The 24132-nt window shown below is 39.3% G+C and overlaps 1 protein-coding gene across 1 annotated transcript in view; it reads right to left on the bottom strand.

Moving 5' to 3' along the window:
• Syt16 (synaptotagmin 16) overlaps positions 1–24132 on the bottom strand; it is a 217172-nt gene that overhangs the window by 4766 nt on the left and 188274 nt on the right. Inside the window, exons 4-6 of the mRNA XM_051196000.1 lie at positions 22808–23061; positions 17175–17615; positions 14125–14314 (exon numbers count right to left, since the gene is read on the bottom strand). Of these exons, the coding sequence (XP_051051957.1) occupies positions 14125–14314; positions 17175–17615; positions 22808–23061 (885 nt within the window). The remainder of the gene's footprint in view (positions 1–14124; positions 14315–17174; positions 17616–22807; positions 23062–24132) is intronic.

The following is a 24132-nucleotide window of genomic DNA, read 5'->3' as shown; positions in this document are numbered from 1 at the left end:
GCTATCATATTACTAATACTCTTAAACTTTATATTTTAACTTTTGCTGATGCATTTGAATATAATTAACTTAGTACAAGTATTACTTTAAATTTGTAAAAATTGGTAGATATTCTTGTGTTTTAACACAGGCAACTGGATTTTCTATATATAATATTAGCTTCATTTCTTCCTGTCAAGTTTTACCTATTTCATTCCTTTATCTCATGCTATTAAGCTGTCTGGAGTGTTATTGTCAAGTTAAGAAAGTTCCCTTTGGGCCACATATTAGTCAATGTACATCTAAGACTCTTGTACCAAAGAGACATGAAGCCTTAAAACTAAATTCACCTAAATTCTCACAAAGTCCAGTTAGACTCCACTAATAAATGCTACCACAAGAGACAATAAAGCAGAAGAAAATGGAAATTGGAAGCATTAATGGTAGACACGGGAACTCCCAAGAAACACTCTGCTGTGTGCACACAGAGTAGCCCTGTGAAGTGCTTCAGATCCCTGCAAACAGTTTTCCTGCTGGTTAACCTCCAGTGTCGCAGTGACTGATATTAATGGTAAACATTCTCTGACACAATGCACTTAGATAATTCTGTTTTCTAGATAAAAACTCTGACAGATACAATAATTGGTAATCTCAACAGGAATGCTGCCTTCATGAAAAGCAAGCATGAGAGCTCACTCAGATGGATGTCAGGGACAAATCATGAAGAAGGTAGGATCAGAGGGCATAAAAAAAGGAGAGTGGCAATCCATACTTCCAAGAGGGTAAAGCTGCCACTTAGAAGGGAAAACACATACCCAGTGAACATGTTGCTCTAGGGATAGAGAACCTGCAAACTCCAGAATTGCGAAATATGTAATTTGATGTGGTTGACTTAATTTAGCCTTGGAAAGTTAGCCTTGGAAAATAACTGACCCATGTAGAAATGACCTATGTAGACATGACCCATGAAGAATGAATGCATATTTGAGGAAACAGAAAGCATAAAAATTTAGACCTTTTAGTATTTTAAAATCTGATGGTTTTATATCTCCAAACAGTAAGAGATATATTTTTTAATGGTTTTTGTAAAACAATGGCCTATTAAAGGTTGCCAGATGAACACTAATTCACAGGGAATACATCATTAATCCTGTGAACTTCCAGACAATTTAAATTAGCTGGACCATGTGACATATGGCATATGAACAGCACTGTCATCTTCAGTCATCTCTACAGTCAACCATTTCCATTCAAGTACAATCTCTCTAGGGAAATTGTATGTATGTATGTATATCCTCATTGAATAAAACAAGCCTATGGTCCTTAGTCAGAGCTTGAAGGGAAGTCATGTGACTCACTTTAAACTGTGGGGGAAAGATAATTTGCTATGTTAAGGTGCTGAGACAGTAGGGTCCATAATTATAGCATCATAGCCTAATCTATATTAACACATCTTATATTACACAGCTGATGGGTTATTTTATTCATTAATAAATTATGAATTTCATCAAAAGCCTGTGTTAAGATCTATTGATATTATATATATTTTTTGAAAACTCTGTCAAAATCTATTTGCATCTGAAGAAATCAGTCACTTTTTCTGGTGAATTAGTTAACATATCAATTATACTAGCAGATTTTCTAATATTGGATCATTCCTGTATTGCAAAGATAAATTATGTTAGCAATTAGCAACTTTGTTCCCCTTCTGTATTATGAAGCTAGATAGAAGAAGAGTAAGAAAAGGGGGCAAGGATAGATTTACAGAGAGGCACATATTAATATCATCATATATTCTCTATCATGTGGTAAATTTATGCTTTTGTATTTATTGTGATTATTTGTTGCTGGGTCCTAATGGCTTCCTCAGAGGAGGGAGTAAGAAGACACAGACCCTAGGAGTCAGGTGAAAGAAAAAAACAGCACACTCGTTTATTTAGCAATGGGGAACCTTATATACCCTCCCAGCACCCAGGTGTTTCCATCCCTTAACTTAATTGGCTAGGCATGATCAGGACCTCTGACGGTGACTGTTGCTAGGCCTCAGGCAGTGCAGAGTGGTCATTCCTCACTGACTAGGCAGGACCTCTGAAAGTACCAGGCAGACTCCAGTTTACTCCTCCTTAGGCAACCTGGTGATCCTGTGTCACTGCCAGGAGGTCACCATATTGATACCAAATTTGGTGTAGACTGGGGACTGTGCACAGGGTAACCAACCCATCCAGAGTCTGCCAGTGTCCTAGTCCCACCTCCCTCCAGCCACTGTATGAGTAGAGCCATCAGATTATTAGACCAGCTTGCACTCACCAGAAGAGGAACTTGGTCCCATACCCACCATACCCACCAAGAGAGGGAGAGACCCCACCGGTACACAATAGAAGGAGAGATTGGTAGACAACAGTATAAGAACAGAGTCAACAACAGAAAGATCAATATGACACCACCAGAGTTTAGGGACTCCACACCAGCAAGACTTAACATCCTAACACAGATGAAATAGAAGAGAACAACCCTAAAAACAACTTCATGAATATGATAGAGACCCTAAAAGAGGTAATGAGAAAATCCTTTAAAGAAATTGAAGAAAAAAAAGAAACCAAAAATGCAAGAAATCAACAAATCTCTTAAAGAAAGCAAGGAAAGCCCAAAAAAAAAAAAAAAAAAAATTAATCAAACAGAGGAAGGAAATAATTCAAACAGTCCATGACCTGAAAACTGAAATAGAGACAATAAAGAAAATACAAACTGAGGGAATTCTGGAAATATAAAAGCTGGATAAACAATCAGGAACTACAGATGCACGCATAACTAACAGAATACAAGAGATGGAAGAAAGAATCTCAAGCATTGAAGATACACTAGGAGAAATAGATTCACACTAGGAGAAATAGATTCATTGACCAAAGAAAATCTTAAGATCAACAAATCCCTAACAAAATATCCAGGAAATATGGGACACCATGAAAAGGCCAAACCTAAGAATAAGGTATAGACGAAGGTGAAGAAACCCAACTCAGAGGTACAGAAAATATATTCAACAAAATCAGAGAAAACTTTCCCAACCTAAAGAAAGACATGCCAATGAAAGTACAAGAAGCTTACAGAACACTAAATAGAGTGAACCACAAAATAACGTTCACTTGCAACATAATAATCAAAATACCAAACATACAGAATAAAGAAAGAATATTAAGCAGTGAAGGAAAAAGGCCAAGCAAATTATGATAAATACACTTGACTTCTCCATGGAAACTCCGAAGGCCAGAAGGTCCTGGATAGATATTTTACCAACAGTAAGAGACCATGATGTCAGTCCAGACTACTATACCCAGCAAAGCTTTCAATCACTATAGATGGAGAAACCAAGATATTCCATGACAAAAACAGATTTAAACAACACTTATCAACTAATCCAGCCCTACAGAAAGTTCTGGAAAGAAAATTCCAACCAAAGGAAGTCAACCACACTCACAAAAACATAGGCAATAGATAATCCCACTTTACCAACAGCCAAAAGAAACTCACAGATAATAACACTACCACCAACAAAACCAAACAAACAAGAATTAACAATCAATGGTCATTAATATCCCTCAATAGTAATGGTCTTAACTTACCTATAAAAAGACACAGGTTAACAGAATGGCTTCAAGGACAGAGTCCATCCTCCTGCTGCATACAAGAAGCACACCTCAGCTGGGCGTTGGTGGCATACACCTTTAATCTCAGGAAGGCAGAGGCAGTGGGACAGATACCAAAACAATATAAAGAAACTCTGTCTTGAAAAACAAAACAAAAAAAATGCAGGTATAGCAATCCTAATGTCTAACAAATCAGACTTTAATATCAATCAAAAGAGATGAAGAAGGGCATTTCTTATTAATCACAGGAGAAATCTGTCAAGATGAAGTCTCAATTCTGAACATTTATGCCCCAAATACAAAGGTACCCACATTTGTAAAAGAAACATTACTAAAGCTCAAACTCAAAACACATATAAAACCTCACACACTTATAGTTGGAGATTTCAACAACCCACTATCAACAGTAGACAGGTTCACCAGTCAAAAACTTAACAAAGAAACCAAGAAACAGAAGTTAGGACACAATTGGGTTTACAAGACATTTATAGAACATTCCTTCCAAACACAAAAGAATATACCTTCTTCTCATCTCTACATGGAACCTTCTCTGAAATCAACCACATACTCTGCAATATAGAAAACCTCAATAGGTTAAAAAAAATTGGAATACTCCCCTGTATCGTATCAAACCACCATGCTTTAAAGTTAGAATTCAACAACAAAAATTGCAGAAAACCTATAAACTCATGGAAATTGAACAAGGTACAATTGTACCATTCCTGGGTCAAGGAAGAAATAAAAAAAGAAATTAAAGACTTCCAAGAATTCAATGAGAATGAAGACACAACGTACCCAAACTTATGGGACACTTTGAAAGCAGTGCTAAGAGAAAAGTTCATAGCATTAAGTACCCACATGAAGAAACTGGAGAATAGTCACATTAGAGAATTAACAGCACAACTGAAAGGTCTAGAACAAAAAGAAGCAAACTCATCATGGAGGAGTAGACACCAGGAAATAATCAATTTGAGGGATGAAATCAATAAAGTAGAAACCAGGAAAACAATACAAAGAATCAACATAACAAAGAGTTGGTTCTTCAAAAAAATCAACAAGATAAATAAACCTTTATCTAAACTAACCAAAAAGCAGAAAGAGAATATGCAAATTAACAACTTTAGAAATGAAAAGGGGGACATAACAATGGACACTGAAGAAATCCAGAGAATCCTCAGGGCATACTTTGAAAATCTGTACTCCACAAAATTTGAAAATTCAATGGAAATGGACAATTTTCTGTATAGATATCACTTACCAAAATTAAATAAAGAACAGATACACAATAGACCTATAACCCCATCAAAAGTCTCCCAATCAAAAAAAAAAAAAAAAAACCCCACAGGTTTCAGTGCAGAATTCTACCAGAAAATCCAAAAACAGCTAAAACCAATACTCCTCAAACTTTTCCACACAATAGAAGCAGAAGAATCACTGTCAAACTCTTTTGACAAGGTTACAATTACCTTAGTACTCAAGCCACACAAAGACACAACTAAGAAAGATAAATACATTCCAATATCCTTCATGAACATTGATGCAAAAATACTCAATAATATACTGGCAAATCAAATCCAAGAACATATCAGAGAAATCATCCACCATGACCAAGTAGGAATGGTTCAGCATATGAAAATCCATCAGTGTAATCTACAATATAAACAAACTGAAAAAGAAAACTACATGATCATTTCGCTACATGCTGAAAAAGCCTTTGACAAAATCCAACACCCCTTTATGATGAAGATCTTGGAGAAATCAGGGATAACAGGAACATACCTAAACATAATAAAAGCAACATACAGTAAAGCAACAGTCAACATCAAACTAAATGGAGAGAAACTCAATGTGATTCCTCTAAAAGCAGGAACAAGACAAGGCTGTCCACTCTCCCCATCTCTTCAATATTGTACTTGAAATTCTAGCTAGAGCAATAAGAAAACAAATGGAGATCAGGGGCATATAAATTGGAAAGGAAGAAGTCAAACTCACTATTTGCAGATATTAGGGTAGTTTACATAAGTGACCTAAAAAACTCTACCAGGGAACTCCTACAGCTGATAAACACTTTCAGCAAAGTGGCATGATACAAGATTAACTTTAAAAAAAAATCAGTAGCCCTAATATATATAGATGATAAAGAGGCTGAGAAAGAAATTAGAGAAACATCATCTTTTACAATAGCCACAAACAACATGAAATATCTTGCTAACCAAACAAGTGAAAGACATATATAATAAGAACTTTGAGTCTTTAAAGAAAGAAATAAGAAGATACTAGGAAATGGAAAGATCTCGATGCTCTTGGATGGGTAAGATCAACATAGTAAAAATGGCAATCTTACCAAAAGCAATGTATAGATTCAAAGCAATCAACATCAAAATCCCAGCGCAATTCTTCATAGACCTTGAAATAACAATACTCAACTTTATATGGAAAAACAAAACCCTCCAGAATTGCCAAAACAACCCTGTATAATAAAGAACTTCCAGAGGCAGCCCATCCCTGATTTCAAGATCTGCTATAGAGCTATAATAATAAAAACAGCTTGATAATGGCACAAAAATAGACAGGAAGACCAATGGAATCAAATTGAAAACCCTGATATTAACCAACACACCTATAAACACTTGATTTTTGACAAAGTTAAAATTATACAATGGAGAAAAGAAAGCATCTTCAATAAATAGTGCTGGCATAACTGGATACTGACTTGTAGAAGACTGCACATAGACCCATATCTATTGCCATGCACAAAACTAAAGTCCAAATCAATCAAAGACCTCAACATAAATCTAGCCACACTGAACCTCCTAGAAGAGAATGTGGGAGGTACTCCTGAACAGATTAGTACAGGAAAATGCTTCCTGAACAAGGCATGTAATTGAAGGGGTTGGATTCAGTAAACCATACAAACACTCGTGCACCATGTTTACTACAAAATTATGCATAAGAGCTGAGCTAAGGCAAAAGTGGAATATATAGATAATGGATTTGATACAGCTACAAAGAATGAAATTATGCTGTTTGCAGTTAAATGGATATAACTGGAAATCATTCTATTAAGCAAAACAAACCAGATTAAGAAAGACAAATATAATTTTTTAGATTTATGAATCTTAGATTTTTTATAGCCATAGTAAAGTATCTACATATATATGTCATGAAAATAGAAGCATAAAGTTCTAGTGAGAAGAGAACGTGGGAGAAAGCTGTGTAGCTCAGTATGTCAAAGTACATGACAGATTTACATGAGTGTCTTTATGAAGCCCATTAGTATTTACAATGAATACACCATTAAAATAAAATGTATTGTCTAAACCACTGCTCGGTGGGACAGAATAGAAAGTGTTATTAAACCATTTCCACCACCTGTCTCCAGAACTCTCCCACCTCTCAAAGTCTGAAATTCTAAGCACGTTTGACACTAACTCATGTCCCTTCTCCCCTCCAACTCTGGGAATTCAACCCTGATGCCTGTCTCCACAGTTCTCCACTGTTCTAAATAGCTCATGTAAACAAAAGTTCTTTATGTTTTATTTAACTAGTAATGCCCTCAAGGTTTAAGTAGAATAGAGCACATGTTAGGATTCCCTTCCTTGTATAAGGATGAACATGCTCTATATTAATGTATTGTTATATTCCACTTTTCTTTCAACCTACAAGTGGACACTTCATAACATAGGATAGATCTTACTATCAGCTTGTTTGTTTTTTTTTTTTTCAGCATACGTTAGCAAAAGGAATGGCTCAATCATATAGTAAGTAAATATATTTTAAGAGTTATCTTACTGTTTTCCATACCAGCTGATCTACCCACAATGCAGAAGGGCTCAACTTTCCCACAGTCTGACTCTTGTATCTTGGGAATTCTTGATCACACTCTAGTCTATATTTTCATTTTCCTAGTATCTGGTGATGTTAAACACACTTTCATACTTCTGATGGCCATTAGTATATCTTCTTTGGACAGATGAGTACTCAAGTCCTTTACCAATTTCAAAATCATACCTTTTATTGCATTTTAGGGGTTATCTATATATTCACTGCAATGATTTTTTTCAAATAATGATTATTTCTTCTCATATTTTGGTTACTTCATTATTCTACTGTTATTTTTCTTTAATCTTTGTGTACATATGTGGGTCAATGTGTATATATGGGTGTGTATGCTCATATATGTATGTACCACAGTACCTATATGGAGGTCAGAGACAATGTTCAGTGTTGGTCCCCACCTTCTACTTTGTCTGAAACAGGTGTTACCAGGCCAACCGACCCATGACCTTCTGGAGATTCTCTTGTCTCAACCTCTACCTCACCAGAAGAACACTGGAATTATATGCCTATGCTTCCATGTCTTGATTTACATGGGTTCTGAGGATCCAAACTCAGGCCTCCATATTTGCACAGCAAGCATTTACCCACTGAACCATATTGCCAGTCCCTGCTGTTGCTCTTTGATTCCCATTTGTCTGTGTTTATTTTGCTGCCTGTGCCTTTAGTGTCAAGTAAAGAAATCATTGCCAAGTCCAACATTGTGATGATTTTGCTGTTTCCTTCAAAGAATTTCTTATTTTAGGCCTTATGCTGATGTCTTTGATCCTTTCCAAGTTGACTTTTGTTTATGATGTTGGGTATAGATTCAAGTTCATTCTTTTGAATGCATTCAGTTTTCCCAGTCCCGTATGTATGTATGTATGTATGTATGTATGTATGTATGTATGTATGTATGTATATGTATATATATGAATGATATTAACATCTTTGTCTAAAAGCATTTGACCATATAGGATCATCTCTTAAGCAAATAAAGATCTTAGAATTCTTTGATTGCCAACTCTCTTTCCCATCCTTCATGTTACATCTGTCTAGGATTTGACTTCCACTCTGCTGTTTGATGCACAACACTGATCATGTTTGCTACTGCTTTGTTTTGTCTAACACAACCCTTGCAGGCTTATACTCACTTATGTATTTGTCAATTCCTTTCTTAATTACTCTTTCTTGCATCTATTACTTACCTCTAGTTCCTTTTCCTTCTACCTGATACATATTATTTAGTATTATTTCAGTGACTAATCCCTTTCAAGTTTCAAGACAAAGTCTATTTTTCCTTTGCTCAAAGAACAAGATGACATGCTGTTTATCTCATGAGACTTTGGTATTAGTTCTGTGATTGAGAATTACATTTCCTCGGTGATTTTACCCTCATACCTCTATCAGTAACCATGGTTTTAATGTGTTTATTCAGCTATAATTGACATACAATGCTGACTTTTCCCCTCTTATTTTTAAGATTTTGATTTAGATTAAGTTCATGTATCTCTGGCTGACTTGAAATTGCCATTGACAGATGATGATCTATTATTCTCTACCAAGTGTATGCCCCACCATTCTTAACTGATGCTGCCCTGAGTTTTGAACACATGACTCTATGCATGCTAGGCAAACATTCTACCAATTAAAACATCTTCAGACCACTTTCTTGCAACAACTGAGTTTTTCAGAGAAAGAAAAATTACATGTGCGCTTGATAATTTAGTATTGTATCTCAATTTGCATAAGAACTGACCATTATAATAAGCACACAGTGGCTACTAAAATATTGTTAACTAAAACAGTTCTGAAAAAAAAAGTTTACATCCCAAACATGCCCATTTTCATTGAATCATTTCCCCCATGCACTCTATTTGTATACTGTACCCTTAGTTCTCACTCCCTCACCACAACAAACAAGAGCCTGCTCAGGTTTGATTTTCTGTTTTTCTTTCCTCTACTCTGCTATTGTGATTGCCTAAAAAGGTTAATACACTGCTGCTGTTAAATATTATCATTTGGGTTGTAATTATCACATGTGACTAATCATGTGCATGCTGAGAAGCTGGGGGACTTGCTGGTTTTAACTGGAGGGGACGTCTTAATGATAGCTTTTGACAAGCACCATTGTATGTGGCTATGTACACATACACACACAGTGCAGAAGAAACACGCTGTCAATGAAGGCAGAGAGGGGATGGAGAAAAAGAAGTCGTCAACAGAATAGATGACTTCTTCAAAAGATGTCAACGCTTGTGTGCCTGTGAATCTCTTTATTTAATCTTATTTAATAGAGAAGAAAATTAAATTCAGAAAAGCTGAATCAAATGTCAAGGCCAAGCAATAACTGGGTGGCAGGCCTAGGCTAACAACAGAGGAGATGTGTTAAACCTCAAGTGAATTGCTTTTCCAGGAAACCAAATTCAAAAGACAATCAAATGTTTCTGACTGATAGTGATAATGTATGCAAAGGAATTTGTACAGCACATGGTGATTTCAGAGAGCTACTTGGTACCAGATCTTGTTCTCTCATCTGTCTTCCAGCTGTGAACCTGGACTCTCCTTTTCCACTGGAAAAGTTGTAGACCAGCCTATACCACCTTACCGGCAATTACAATAATCCTGACCAGTAAAAATATTGTATACACTTCCTTGTTTTGGGCTTAAGGGTGATGCTAGGAAAGGAAATGCTGGAATGTCAGAGCATGCCAAATTAGATAAGAAACTTCCAGGTGGCCAAAGAAGCTGTTTCAGCCCATATTCACACTGTGACAGCTATTCTTGCTTGTCAACTTGACTACATCTGGAATTAACTAAAATCCAAATGGCTGGGCACACCTGAGAGGGACCTGATTTTAGTCTGAATCTCTGAGGTGGGAAGCTGCACTTTTAATGCAGGCCATGCCTTCTGTAGGTGCCCGATATAAATGACATGGGAGAAGGAAGCTCTCACTTTGTGCCTGCTTGCTCTTGCTTGTGAGTCCATTCCTTAACTAGCATTAAAGCTTGCTTCTTCATTCAGGACTCTGGTATATACTGAGGACCACCTGAGACATCCGGTCTCATAGACTGAACAAATTCTGGATTCTTGGACCTTCCATTCATAGGCAGCCATTTTGGATTAGCTGAACCACAGCCTACAAGTCATTTTAATAAATCACATATGTATGGAGAGATTCATTCTATAAGTTCTGTTACTGTACAGAACCCTGACCACCAAGAACAAATTCTTCACATCTCGAGACCTTCTGGTTTCAGTTGTTTGGTGATAAATGAAGGAGAAGTAGACTGTGCTTGGCATGGGTTAATAATTGTTGTGGCTCAGGCCTCCACCATTGTTTTCTTGGCCTGATGAGTCCCCCTCACCAATGACTTTACCTTAGATGTGGGAGACATAACTAAAACTTGGCTGTCCATTTCCTCTCAGGCTCTTATAAAGGAAAAGGAATTCTAAATTGTCTATTTTGCTTAAGGAGAAAAAAATTAGGACACCACAGCAACCTTCTGGTTGGGTTAAACTGACAAGTTCAAAGTTCTTTTGTATTATAATACATCATAAGGGAAGACTCTCACATCTAAATCTCACCCTTTGCCTCTTTTCTGGCAAAATATAAAACCTTAACAATACTGCAAGGAAGAAAAGTTCTCAGTGTTCAGGCTCAGCCTTCTCTCTATATCCACCCAAGCACCACTGTTCCACAATCATGGCCACCTGCAAGGCAGGAATGATGTTCCCTTCTGTAAGAAGGGATGGAGACATCTGAACTGAGAGCCTCAAGCGCAGTATTTTGTGACCTTGCCTCATGTTTATTTCGTAGGCCCACCTCTCCTCCTAGTTAGGCAGGCCCTTGGATAGCTACCAACACAGGCAATGAATCACTGGCTACCCTTTCTCTGCTGTGGGCAGCAGTGTACCCAGCATCCTTCCTGCCCTGTCCTTACAGGTAATTTATCGACTGATTCTTATCCTCTTCCCTTCTCCACTTCTTCTAGCTCTGCTCAGTTACCTCATAAATACCAAGTATACAACCTAAATTTGCCTGATAGATTTCACAGTAGTTAGTGTTCATGCCATAAAGCAGAGATAACACTGCCAGCCGCTCAAGTCCTGGAAAGTCCCAGGAGGTCCCTTGCAGGAGCTCTGCAAAGGAATTTTTCTTACTTTCTCATCTCCTCCTAATTGGCTTTTCCTTAACAACCAGCATTTTAAATAGACAAAAAACCCTTTTGTTTCCATTGTGTGGTTTCAGTTTTAATTAAGAGTCTTACAACAACATTGCTTTCTAATGCTTTGGTTTCAGAGATGAAGTATGCCAGTCACAGTTAAAGGTAAACTGTGACACTATGTCTATAGAAAATCCTGTGCTCATGTACTCATCTACATGGATTTAAACTTCTGGAATTGAATCCATTTCCAAGTTAAGACCTCCCCTTTTGTTCTATTCATGTTTAATAATTATTGCAATAATTTCTACGTAGGGCACATTTTAAAAATAGAATTATATAAAGATATAAAGATATAATGGTTTAACCTTCAATATCATAGCTCTATGTGTATTATCCATACCTAAAATATATATTATTTACAGATGAAGAAACAAATTCAGAGTAGCTTAGTAACTCATAAAGAGTAAGTAAAAGAACCTGAAATTATAGTGTGGTTTGTTAGCTTCTATATGATTCTTTCTCAATCATCCTGCTGTACTCCTCCCCTGCATTGGCTATACCATCCAGTACACAGAGGAGAGTTTCCCAACTTGGACCTGAATGGGCAATGTGTATGATCCAGAAGCTTCATCACTTTTTGCAGCCCCATCATATTCCCCAAATATTGTTCAGATGTTACCAAAATTCAGCAACAGAGGAAAGGATATTGGCAGGGGGAAGGAGTCTTAAATCAGGATCTTAACAAGTACTAAGGCTATTATGGAAAGAAAAGCTGGATCTATCAAAGAGCCTCTAGCTGTACAATGAATAATCAGTGCCTATTGTACTTTCTAAATAGCTCTCACCTGCGAGAATAGTGGCATGTGATGTGGATTATGCATCTCCCGGTATACTCCATTACCCAGAGCTCTGGGGACCTTCTCTACTGGCATTACACAGTTTTGTCAATGCATATGTGTTGGGGAAGTATATTTATTTTTATATTTTCAGGTGCACTTGTATGTTCACATTACTGTGGATGGTCTTGAACAATCTTAGGTTTTATCCTCAGGGCCATCATTTACCTCTTTTTAGACAGGGTCTCTCATTGGCCTGGAACTTGCCAATGAAGCTATACTAGACTGTCTGGCCAACAAGTCCAAGGGATTCCCTTGTATCCTCCTTCCCAGTATAGAGGTTACAAATGTACCACCATTTCATGTGGGTTATGGACATTAAACTCAGGTGTTCATACTTGTGAAGCAAATGCTTAGCTAGCTGATCTAGCTCCTTAGTTCTCTTTAAAAGTTTGGCTAGCAAGATAGCCACTTTCAACAGACACTTGGTAGTCTACAGCACTGTGAAAGGGGAAATAACGAAAGTCTCAGATTCGGGTATAGGAGCTGACTCTTACCTAGTTCCTCATCTTGCTCTTCCGTGTAAAGCCAGGGCTCATGGACTGTCAGCTTCGTACTGATTTTGTCATTCTATTAATGAGATTCTACTTCCCCTGGAAAGCACATTCCTTCCTTTCTACTTTCCCACCTTCAAATTTACCTTCTTGTTTAGGAGAGGCTAGAAATAATTCTACAGCATGTTTCTGACTCCCTTGCAGCTAGCATTCCAAATACAAAATACTTTCCTCTAATTAGATGTATTTGCATGAAGTCCAAAAAAAGCAAAAGTTCATCTTCTAAAACTTCCTTGGCAGGTAACTAAAGTCATAAAAACGAGGCAATTTTGTAACATTATTTCATTGTTCATTATCTAACTTCTTAATTTGAAGGGCTATTGAGGCAACTGGTAGCAGCAGTTACTATTTAACTCTTTCTGAACTCTGAGCTCCATCCATGAGGAGGATGGGGCTGTCCTGAGCATTTCATCCTGACAGTGACCTCAGATGTAGTCATTTTCCTGATGAGACGGTTTTGCATTGTCCCGGATCTATTCCCATTACAATATAACCATTACTCACATTTCTATGTGCTTAGTGTATGTTCAGCACTATGCTAAGCTCTTCATATAAATTTATTTATTTAAATATCACATCACTCCTATCAGAAAGGTATTTGGTTAATATTTTTTTTCAGGTCAGTCAGGAAGTGTTCAAGAGTCTGATTGTGCAAGATCAGAGCAAACTGTAATAATAGAGCCAGAGTTCAATCCCAGCTCTCTCTGCCTCCCTCCAAAGTCAGAGTTCTGCCTCTGTACAGTTGAGGGCCTGTAAAATATTGGCAGATTTCAATTCCCATGTGTGTTACATTTCTGGAAGAAAAGCTTCAGTTTTTTTCCTCAAATAATATAGACACACAAATCATTCTAAATCATGTCAAGATATATTTAGATACCATAGAAGTCTTTCTTCTAATTAAATACAAGCCATGAAGAACATCAGAGGCACTGCTTCATGAAAACATGCCCAAGTCATACAGAGTCTATCTTTTACCATGGAAAAAAAAAAAGAAAGAAAAATTAAGATGACAAGGCATTTCACTTGCCTCTGGAGATACCAGAGCAAGAACATCAGACACATACTTACCAGGAGCTCGGTTAGCAGCGAGGTTGCGGAAATGGCTGCCTTTGACCATTTCCACAGATAATCGCCCTGTTGTGGCATTGTAAGACAGTCCCACCAACAGCTCTGGCACCCCTCCATGAGACAGCGACTGTGTGGATGAAGCACTGTCACTGTGAGACACCACAGATGGGCTGAGCGGAGACTCTCCACTCTGGAGGGGAAGAACACAAAGAATTCATTGGCCCATGCTGCGTCCCTCTCTTTGAAAGAAAGCTGAGATTATGTTTGCTGAAATTGTGACCCGGTCTCAATGACTGCCAAAGACTACTAATGGGCACTCATTGTGAATTACAATGTGCTGGGGAACGCGGCCATGTATGAGATAATACTAGCTGATGTATTTATTCCAAGAGCAATCTCCATTCAATATTTCCTCTCTAAAGACAAAATGGACAAAGATGTTATTGCTAGTGTAAATCAAACCTCCTAAGATACATGGAGTGTGAATAATACATTTAATATAGGCCAAGATTCCCTCCTGTGTAATTTGTTCCTGAATGTGTTGGTGGAACCTACCCACTCCAGGCTTGAGCTTTATCTCTGTTCTCTGCACTCTTGATGAATAAGGCATTACAAAAGATGTTTTGTCTCAAAGGTAAAGGAAATGACCTCTGGGTACTGGCCAATATAAAAAACACCTGGTATCTTGTTCTGCTGCTAAGGAAGTGTATTCCATATAAGAATTTTTATCTCCTATGGGGAAAAAAAGTTACATAGCAAGTGAGCACTTTTACTATTTCTCATTTGATAGAGGATCAGATACATTGACTGTGGATCTTGGTGACCTGGGCAGCTGCGGGTAAACCAGGGAGAAAGCCCAGACTTGTTCTCATGTCTATTCATGTGCACACTTCTGAGTGCCATTGTTATGTGCTGGGCATATCAAAAGGAGGACAAGATAGACAAAGACACTGATTCTCACTGAGGAGCATGAGTGAGCATCAGCCTGGCTAGAACAAACCAGCAGTCCCTCCAACATACCGCCTCCTCTAAGGGACACAAGTGCATGGGACTTGCTTTGAATCTTTCTTGTCTGTATCTAAAATTACTTTCTAAAACTTCTTGTCAGCATCCCAATAAACAAAAACAATAAAAGGGATGAAGGGTTGCACATGTCCGGGGGAATTCATCATCTTAACCAAACCATGTGTGTTTCTATAAGAGCCTCCAGGCTTTCATGGATCATGACTAATAAGCAGAATGGCTAGTGATCTCAACAGGGGCCTTACAGGCTTTGGTGGCCAGAAGTTAGAAATACAAATTAAACCTTTGAATTCTTGGGAGGAAGGCCCCACCATCTTTGAATTTCTATAGCAACCTCTACTGTGGTGCCTTTCATAGTACTGTTTAGCTACTCCTATCATGTTCATAAATCTGTGTCCATTACTCAGCCTCTCCTGCATAGATGCATATCTGGCATAAAATCATGCTCAACGGTAGGTGATAAATAAGTTATTTTCCTCCTTCAAAACGCCTGCACCCTGGCTCCTTCTCCCCATTAGCCTGTGCCCCCAGTGCAGAGCTCAGGGCCTGGCACTGGCAAATATGGGTGTGGCCAAACTCACGGCTGTGCTTCCCAGTGCAGGGTCTCTTTTTGACACGTCTCTGAATTCTGTTCTCTGTGACTTCATGATTTTAAGCGAAGAAAGGATTTGGGTAGACGTCAGGTACAATCTGGCTTGTGCTTTCTTGAGCTCATTCTAGCCCTAGTGTCAGAGAATAGCCTGGAGGCCACCAGCAGGGGACTAGTCCACTAGTCCACCAGAGAGGCAGGTTCTGCTTATATCTAAAGAGAGCGCACAGCTTTCAGCTGGAGAAGAGAGGTCACGGGTGAGCCCTACGGTTTTGGAGCTAGCAACCGGAACGATGAGCCTGCCAGCAGGCAGGTCTCAGAAGACAGCAGGTGGCATAGATTTAGAGAGGCAAAAATTAGGATTTCCAGTATAAAGATGTTCAGGCGGAATTAGAACTTCAGTTGGACGGACCTTCCTGGAACGGTTCTTTTTTTCCTCCACAATGCCTGTGTGTGCCCCTCCCTTCATCTTGAATATCCACCTCCACATGTCACCAGTCTTGTTCCCTCAATTGTTTGAGCTATGTGGGTTTTTTTCCTTTTTTTCCCCCCCTTTAGCATCTCAAAAACCCCTCTCCTGGTCATTCAAAGCAAGCCACAGCCTCTGGAGATTTGTTTAGCAAGGCCTGCCTGTCAACACCCTCCTCTACTAGACTATGGAATAATAGCTGTCTGCTTGCCTCTGTAGCTATTCGGTTTATGCAGCACATGCCAGGAAACGTCTCTGAATGAGTGACTGATTGGTTGACTAACCACAGCTGCTTGATCTTTCTATATAGTTTTGTAAAAGGAGCTCTTCCCATTACATGACAGATAAATAACGGCGGCGGTGGAACTGCCTACCTCTTAGACCTCCAAGCTATTGAAGCCCTAGGAGTGAGATACACGGTAGGAGACCAGCCATAAAAATAGAAGGTAGGATGCTTTTGAATACTTGCCTCAGTTCAGCAATAGACACCTGTAGTTCTGGCACTTGGGAAGACAAAGCAATGGAATCACGAGTAGGAGGACACCCTGGGTTACAGAATGTGTTTGAGGCCAGCCTGGGCTATGTAGTAAGACTCCTGTTTCAAGAAGGCAACAACAACAAAAGTGCCATGTCTGAGAATCATCATAATGCACTCTGGGGCTGGGAAGAGTAGTGGTGCTTATGCACTAAGTCAGAAGCCTCTCCAGGTCTTACCATGCCCTCTACCATGCTGCCACTGTCCTTTCCTAAAACAAATGGAAAATATATCCATCAACGCATCAGGGTAACGGGCTCGAAAGACCCACTGTCTATGAAGTGCAAATTGTGGCTTATTAGTGATGAGGAGAGCCAAATGGAAAATTAAATCAGCACCTATGAATTCACAAGCTGAATGTTGTAAATCACAGGCTGACAATCCCAGGTCTTTGAATACACCGCATCATTAGCAGCACCATTTAATATACTCACACATATATTACTTCTTGGCTCCAGAACCAGAGTCACTTTCCTCTCCCCTTCTGGGTGCAAGTGGCTGAGACAGAATAGCTTCTCCCCCATCATCCTCTCTCGGGTCATCTTGCGGGCAGCATACAGGCGGAATCGGACAGCACAGGCAGCCACATCTCTGGGCTCCAGCTTGGAGAAGGTGACCTTCTCCTTGAAGACAGGATTGGGCCCTCTCTGGATGTTTGTCCTACCCCTCTGTTTCTTGCTGGGCAATAGCACAACATGAACTTGCCAGGAGTTGACACCACTTCTGTCCTTATCTGGAAGCCCCTGTGCTCTCACAATGGTCACCGTGAGCTTCTGGGTTATAGCTCTATATTCAAAGAGGACATCTAGGTAGCCGCACTTTGAGATAGGATCCAACAGCCTGGGTGGCACCTGCCGATTGGTTCCATCGTGCTCCTGTAATAAATGGGGTGGGGGAGCTAATGAGGACTGGAAATGATGGTGACTTAGCACATTGGCAGGTTGCTGCCCCTTAGTGCCTCCCTGCCTCCCCAGCTTTCTGACTACCAACGCCTGACCTTCTTCTGTGTTAGGAAAGGTCTGAGTGCTAAGACTGTGACTTCTTGGAGGGCACAGTGTGCAGCATAGGATAAGTTCCTGAGAATGTTTTTTTAAATGAATAAATGAACCACTTACATTTTTCAAGTTTCGTTAATGTGCACTGCCTCACAAAAAAAAGTACAAGTGCCCCCTATGGTTTAAACCAACTGAGACACACAGTCTCTAATTAAGTCAACTATCAACTATGTAAATGCCAACAGGAACCTTTTGAGTCCCTGGGAGTAATTGCTAAACCTGGAACTGTTGTCTGCAAATCAGAACATTCCCATAGGCAAAAATCCCAATAGGGGACAGGGGAGGGTCTGGAGTAATTGATCTTTCAGTGTGTTTTCAAATTTCCTAAGAGAAAAGACAAAGCTAAGTTTCTGCCCTAGTGGCCAGCTGAGTCATCCAAGGATTCTCACTAAGTCAAGGGCTCGGGCCAGAAATGCCATTTCTGAGATGCTTGCTAGGGATGTTGGCCACAGCAAACCCAGGCTAAGGAGATCATTCAACGTGAAAGCTAAAGCAATCGCTCACAGAAGCCAGCCAGCAAAAAAGCACCATTGGAGCTAGAAAACCTGGGTTAACATGGTCACTCTACCACTGGTTAGTTTTGTTGGGCCCTGGCCAAACTGAAAGGCATACTGCTGGTATATGCCTACTTAAGAGAGTAAGGTTGTGAGGTTTTAGTAAGAATGAAAATCCCTTTTCAGACCAGACTCTGTATCTATTCCCTAAACTAGTATGGAGTTACCTCTTTCCAAACATGCCTCTCTCCTTATAGAAAGTCACCTTTGGTCATCAATTTACTTGTAGCTACTCAGATCTGATGCCCTTACTGGGAAAACTAAACACCACTTACTGTAATGATCACTATACCAACAAATTATTAATTATGTCAATATATTTTTAAATTTTCCCCTGAGGTCTTGAGTCTTACCTATAACTAAAAGGGTGTCATAGTGAACCCACTCTTAATGTAAAGCAGTTCTTTATCTATGCAATTGGACTCTAGATGTTGCTAATTCAGAGATTGCTTCAACAAATTACAATAAAATGCTTCAATGTGTGCATTTATCAATGAAACTTTCCCGCACAGTCATAGGGGAAGTACATGGTGCTGTAGAAGCCAGCTCTGCTATTTATAAGCTCTAAAAACACTGGACAAAAATCTAATACATTGCATTATTTTTTCTTCAATAGTAAAATAAGGATGATAGCCACTACACAGGGATGCTGTGCACTTGACATATCGGAGACATCTAATAAATTCCTTTCTCTTTTAAGATTCAAATTAGCCTGCCAAGAAGATTCAGCTTTCTTATAAAATAAGGGAAGCTTCTTCTAGCCTTCCCCTTGTGCATGCAATCATGCATGAGCATTTCTATTCAAGGGTACTTAGTTTCAAGTGATAGCAGTCGTTGCTATAGAGACTTCTGAACACAACTGACTAGTGTATATATAATATTAGAAGCAAGTCTCCAAGGAGTTAGGCGAACTGAAAAACCAAGGCAGAATCTTTTCTTAAGCTCCTGTCTCCCCTTAAAACTCCCATCTACTTTGGCCTACTCTTGATCATCTACATGGCTTGCCTAGATGTGAATAACATTACGTAGCATCTTTTAAGTTGTTCTTTATGTCAAGTACCATATCAAGTCTGTTATAGACTATAAAAAGCAGCTTTTGCATACTTCAGATCTCCCTTGGCCTCAAAACTTATTCCATTTTCCTCTATAGGCACAACCTGCCTGGGTTCTAAGAAGCTGCAGACATAACCCAGTAAGCTTACTTTCTGCTCATACAATATAATGCTCAGCTCTCATCATTATTGCATCAGTATTAAACTTAGAAAGAATTCTGCTTCCCACGTGTTTGGAGGAATTAGCATATGCCATCATTAATACCCCATGCAATAAACTTTCTCCTGCTGGCAAGATAACCTGAGAGCAGGTTATAATTTCTTGGACTTTGTCCCACATGATAAAGCAATTGGTCATACTGGGTGGTGGCCAACTCAATGGCACATTCTCATCCATAACCTTTCTTTTTCTTTCCCTCATTCCCTCATCCATTGAGAATGTGCTCAATAGCAAGGTAGGGAACAAAAACCTTCACCTTTGGCTCTCTGTCTTATTGGGGAACCCAAATAAGAAACACTGTGCTTTCTAATATGTATGTCTGCCTAATGGGCTAGTATTTAACATCTTTATTTCATAGGAAAGGAACTAAAGTTAAAATGAACTATAGAACTAATACCCTTTGAATACCAGAGTCACATGCCAGGCCAGGATCATTGAGGATTCTTACTCCCAGCAGCCTGAGAGCATACCTCACCTGGCATTAAATAGTCAAACTCCCAAACCTTGTGTTAAGCTACATGACCTACTTCTTTCAGTCAAACCTTTAACCATAGACACTTCTGTGAGTATTAGGCGTTCGAGATGAAGACAGAAGGTTGTAGAGATGGAAGTTGGGCAGCAGTACTGTAAATTCATTCCCTTGCAGGCCTCTCTGCTCTTCATATTAGATAGGAGTCACTAGCTTCATCATCTCCTTGAATGCCAAGTAAATATACCCTGGTAATAAGCATCTCACTGTACATCCATCAAGCCATCTACAATGCTCTCTACACCTGCAGGCTTCTGAGGAGTCCTGGGCAGAGCTCTATTGCAATTGCTCTGAGAACTCTGGGCAAAGCACAGCTCTGGGCAGCAGCTGGCCTCCCAATGGGCCAATCCCAGCTGTTGCTCATGAAAACTGGGCTTCGAAGCCTCTACCTGGGTTGATTTGAGACAGAGATTGGTGGAGGTTTGTATTTTCATAGCAATTAATTATTTCAACACATATTACCTCTCACCAGGCCACCAAAGGCGCTCCTTGTATGGGTACTGTTAATACTGCTAATCTGTTTGACCTTCCTGCAAGGTAAAACTCTCTTCCTTCTTATCCCCATTTGGCAGATTTTAATTAACTTCTCAAGGCCAACCAATTAATCAGTGGAAAGCAGAGATGAAAAGTGGGACACCTGGCTCTCTGTGTGTTTGAAATTTCCAGCCACCTTCCCATTGTTTTCACTACCAAGTCTTAGGTCTGCAGGAGAAAGTCAATGGTCTTTGCCAGCTGAGGGTAAACTAGAAAATCCATGATCATAGCGGGTAGTCACACCGCATGAGTGCTTTCCTTCTGAGATGAAATAAACGATTCCTTGAGCTCCCCTGTCCCGATTTTCCTCTTTAAGGTGGAAAACTTGCATCAAACTGTCAAAACCCCTGTAAGTGTAAAGATTTTCTGTCAAACTGAAAAGCCTTCCTGTTTTAGTAAGATAGTGTTGATGTCATCTTGTGGCCCAAAGTAAATGGATCCACAATACGTTCTGGATGCCAGCTACTCCAGGGAAGACAAGGTTCTTAACACAGCTAAGAGACAAATAAATCAATGCTTAAGAGGCCACGCCTGCAGAGCAGCCAGTTACGGGAACTGCCTGAGCTGAAGTTCTGCAGTAGGAGCACCAAATTACAGTTTTTGTCTCAAAATAGATAGGAGGTTGAATGGCGCACATGGAGCTGTCTGGGTATTTTTGGAGTATGAGAACATTCAGTACCCTCTGCAGAAGTCATCTATTAAAGCACCAGGAGGCAGGGAAACGGGAGGTTACGTGGAGAAGGCAAGTCCAAACCTAATAGCACAATTATCAGGGAGACAGAGTTATCAACAGGCAGGTAAATAGTGAGGGAGACAAAGGGAATATTTTTAAATATTGTGTGGGATTTGATTTGACTCCGAGCAGTGACACCAAAGGAAAGCAGACTTGTATTTTGTTTCTTTCTTTCTTTCTTTTTTCTTTTTAACAAAACTGATAAAACTTAGTGGCTTTGGGTACCTTTGTGGTAAGGATTGACATTAACAAACCATAAAACAGTCATCTGAGTTTCCATTTCTGGGTCTCAGCAGAAACAGCATCATAGAGGCACCAGTACATGCATGCTAATGCATGCACACACGCCCTACGTCTCCCAGCCAACCTGACAACAGCAAGGGTTTGGAACATGATGTGCTACAGTTTTATTTGTCATTTATTTAAGCATTTATCCAGTGTGATCTCTAAGTCCTTCTAAAGAGATTCACCCCACTTAGTTTCGATAGTTGTAGTAATCAACTCATTCAATACTCATCTCCACACGTTATACTGGAGTCATATGAATACCGACTATTGCATGTTTATGAGTAATTTCATCTAAATTGATTTCAAATTAGATATTAACACCACTAGTTACTACCTCTTAATGGCAGGGAACCATTATGGAATGTTGAACTCATGAAGAACAATCAGAAATGCCTATAAGATATAACAAGTTTGTAAAACCTTGGACTGTAGTAGCTGGTGTCCCTCTCCACCATAGCTGCCATCTTTATCACCACTATCCATACCTCTGACATATGATAGATGAGCTTTAATTATAAGCTGCATCTCCCATCAAAAGCTTATTACAAGAAGCAACATCAATGGCCAGAGTATTGTTACTCAGTGTCACCTCTCAACCTCCAACTCCACTCAAAGCTAACACTACAAGACCCTTGTCATAATTTCATGTGTACTTCCATTTTGAGGAACATTTTACTTTAGTTAATTCTTCAGTAATTTTTATTTTAGCAAGCATAGCTAAAGATTTGGGGTGAGATAAAATAGAATCCACCCTCCCACGAAGGAAAGCAATCAGGCTCTCCAAAGATCTGAAAGCCCCTTTGGATGAGGCTCTTTCCCTAGTAGCCCATCTCTGTTCGTCCCACCAAATTCTTCTGCTGCTTCCATTTTGAAAGAATTTATTTGATATTATTGTATTGCTCTTTACAGAGGCTTTGGTCACCTAGACAAATTTTGTTTCAAATAGGTTTTTTAGACCAGGCAATATTTCCTTTCTTGATACATTAGGTAAGGAGGAGGGAAGGAAATTAATGAGTGCATGGATTAAAACAAAGAATAGCAAACAGCTTGCCAAAAACAGAAAAGGAAAAAAAGAAAAAAAAAAAAAAAAAAAACAACTTGCCTCTGAACTCCACATAGAGGAGCTGTGGGTCGTATAGGGATCTTCAAAGCCCCGATTAGTAAAATCTGTCTCCGTCTCCAGGATGCCATCCGCACAAGGACGACTAAGGCTTCGGACCAGGTCAGTCTCTTGATGACAAGAGCCATGGTGTCTGGTGTCTCTGCTCTCACAAGGAGACTGTGGATGGGTAAGGATGGGGTGATCTTCATAAGACAGAATCTCAGAATAACTGAGTTGGCTGGTTCCATCCAAATCTAAATTTGCAACAAAAAAATTTTCAAATGTATTATATTTTCTTACCTTTTGAGCTAGAGAAATTGAACAACTTTGTAGCCACAGTGGTCAAGACCATAGCAACAAAACTTAAAACAATAACATCTGCAAAGACAATGCCACTCACATGATGAATAAACAGTGTCCCTATACTCAAAAAGACTATTATCTCATTATGTAAGATAAAACCAGGCTTAATATTTTATGCATGTGTGTATAGGTGTATGTCTGTTTGTGTATACTGGTGAGCATGCATTATGTGTGGGAATATGCACTGAAGGACAACATCAGGTGTCATTCTTAAGAATACATTCCACCCTTTTTTAAGACAGGGTCTCTCATTGTCTAAGGAATCATCAATTCAGCTACAGTGGCTGACTCATCCCTAAGATTACAAGCACACACCATCACACTATACTTTTTTATGTGGGAACTCACATTCGACACAAGTCCCTGTTCCTAAAAAGCAAGTTGGGTTTTTTGTTTGTTTGTTTGTTTTTGTTTTTTATAAACTCAGACAATCCCAGCCCTAGTTTAATACTTCTTACTTCTTAATAAAAACGAGTCTAAAGAATTGATATTTATGCCAGGTGGTGGTAGAGCACACCTTTAATCCCAGCACTCAGGAAGCAGAGAGGCAGATGTCTGAGTTTGAAGCCAGCCTGGTCTACAGAGTATCAGGACAGCTAGAGCAAAACAGAGAAACCCTATCCTGGGGCGGGGGGTGGATATTTATGTTAAAATAAATGCATTGGAGCGGATAACCTCAAGACTTTAGAGATGGTTCTAGAAAGCAAATACATGGAGAACACATGGCCTCTGCACTCTCTGCTCCTCCTGTGTCTTCTGCATTTACTAGATTACTTCCTGCCCAAAAGGCTTCAGTGGGAACTGGTTATGGCAGTAAAGGTAACCCATAATGCCAGTACTGAGGATGCTGAGGCAGGGGGATCGTAGGCTTGAGGCCAGCCTGGGATACAGGGGGAGAATGTCTTTAAAAAAAAAAATACTTGAACAGAGACAGAGAGAGAGAACATAAAAGAGGGAGCCAA

This window comes from Phodopus roborovskii, unplaced genomic scaffold (assembly GCF_943737965.1).
Source record: "Phodopus roborovskii unplaced genomic scaffold, PHOROB, whole genome shotgun sequence".
Lineage (NCBI taxonomy): Eukaryota > Metazoa > Chordata > Mammalia > Rodentia > Cricetidae > Phodopus > Phodopus roborovskii.
Note: the sequence above shows the minus strand (reverse complement) of the source record. Positions and strands in the feature narration are given on the sequence as shown.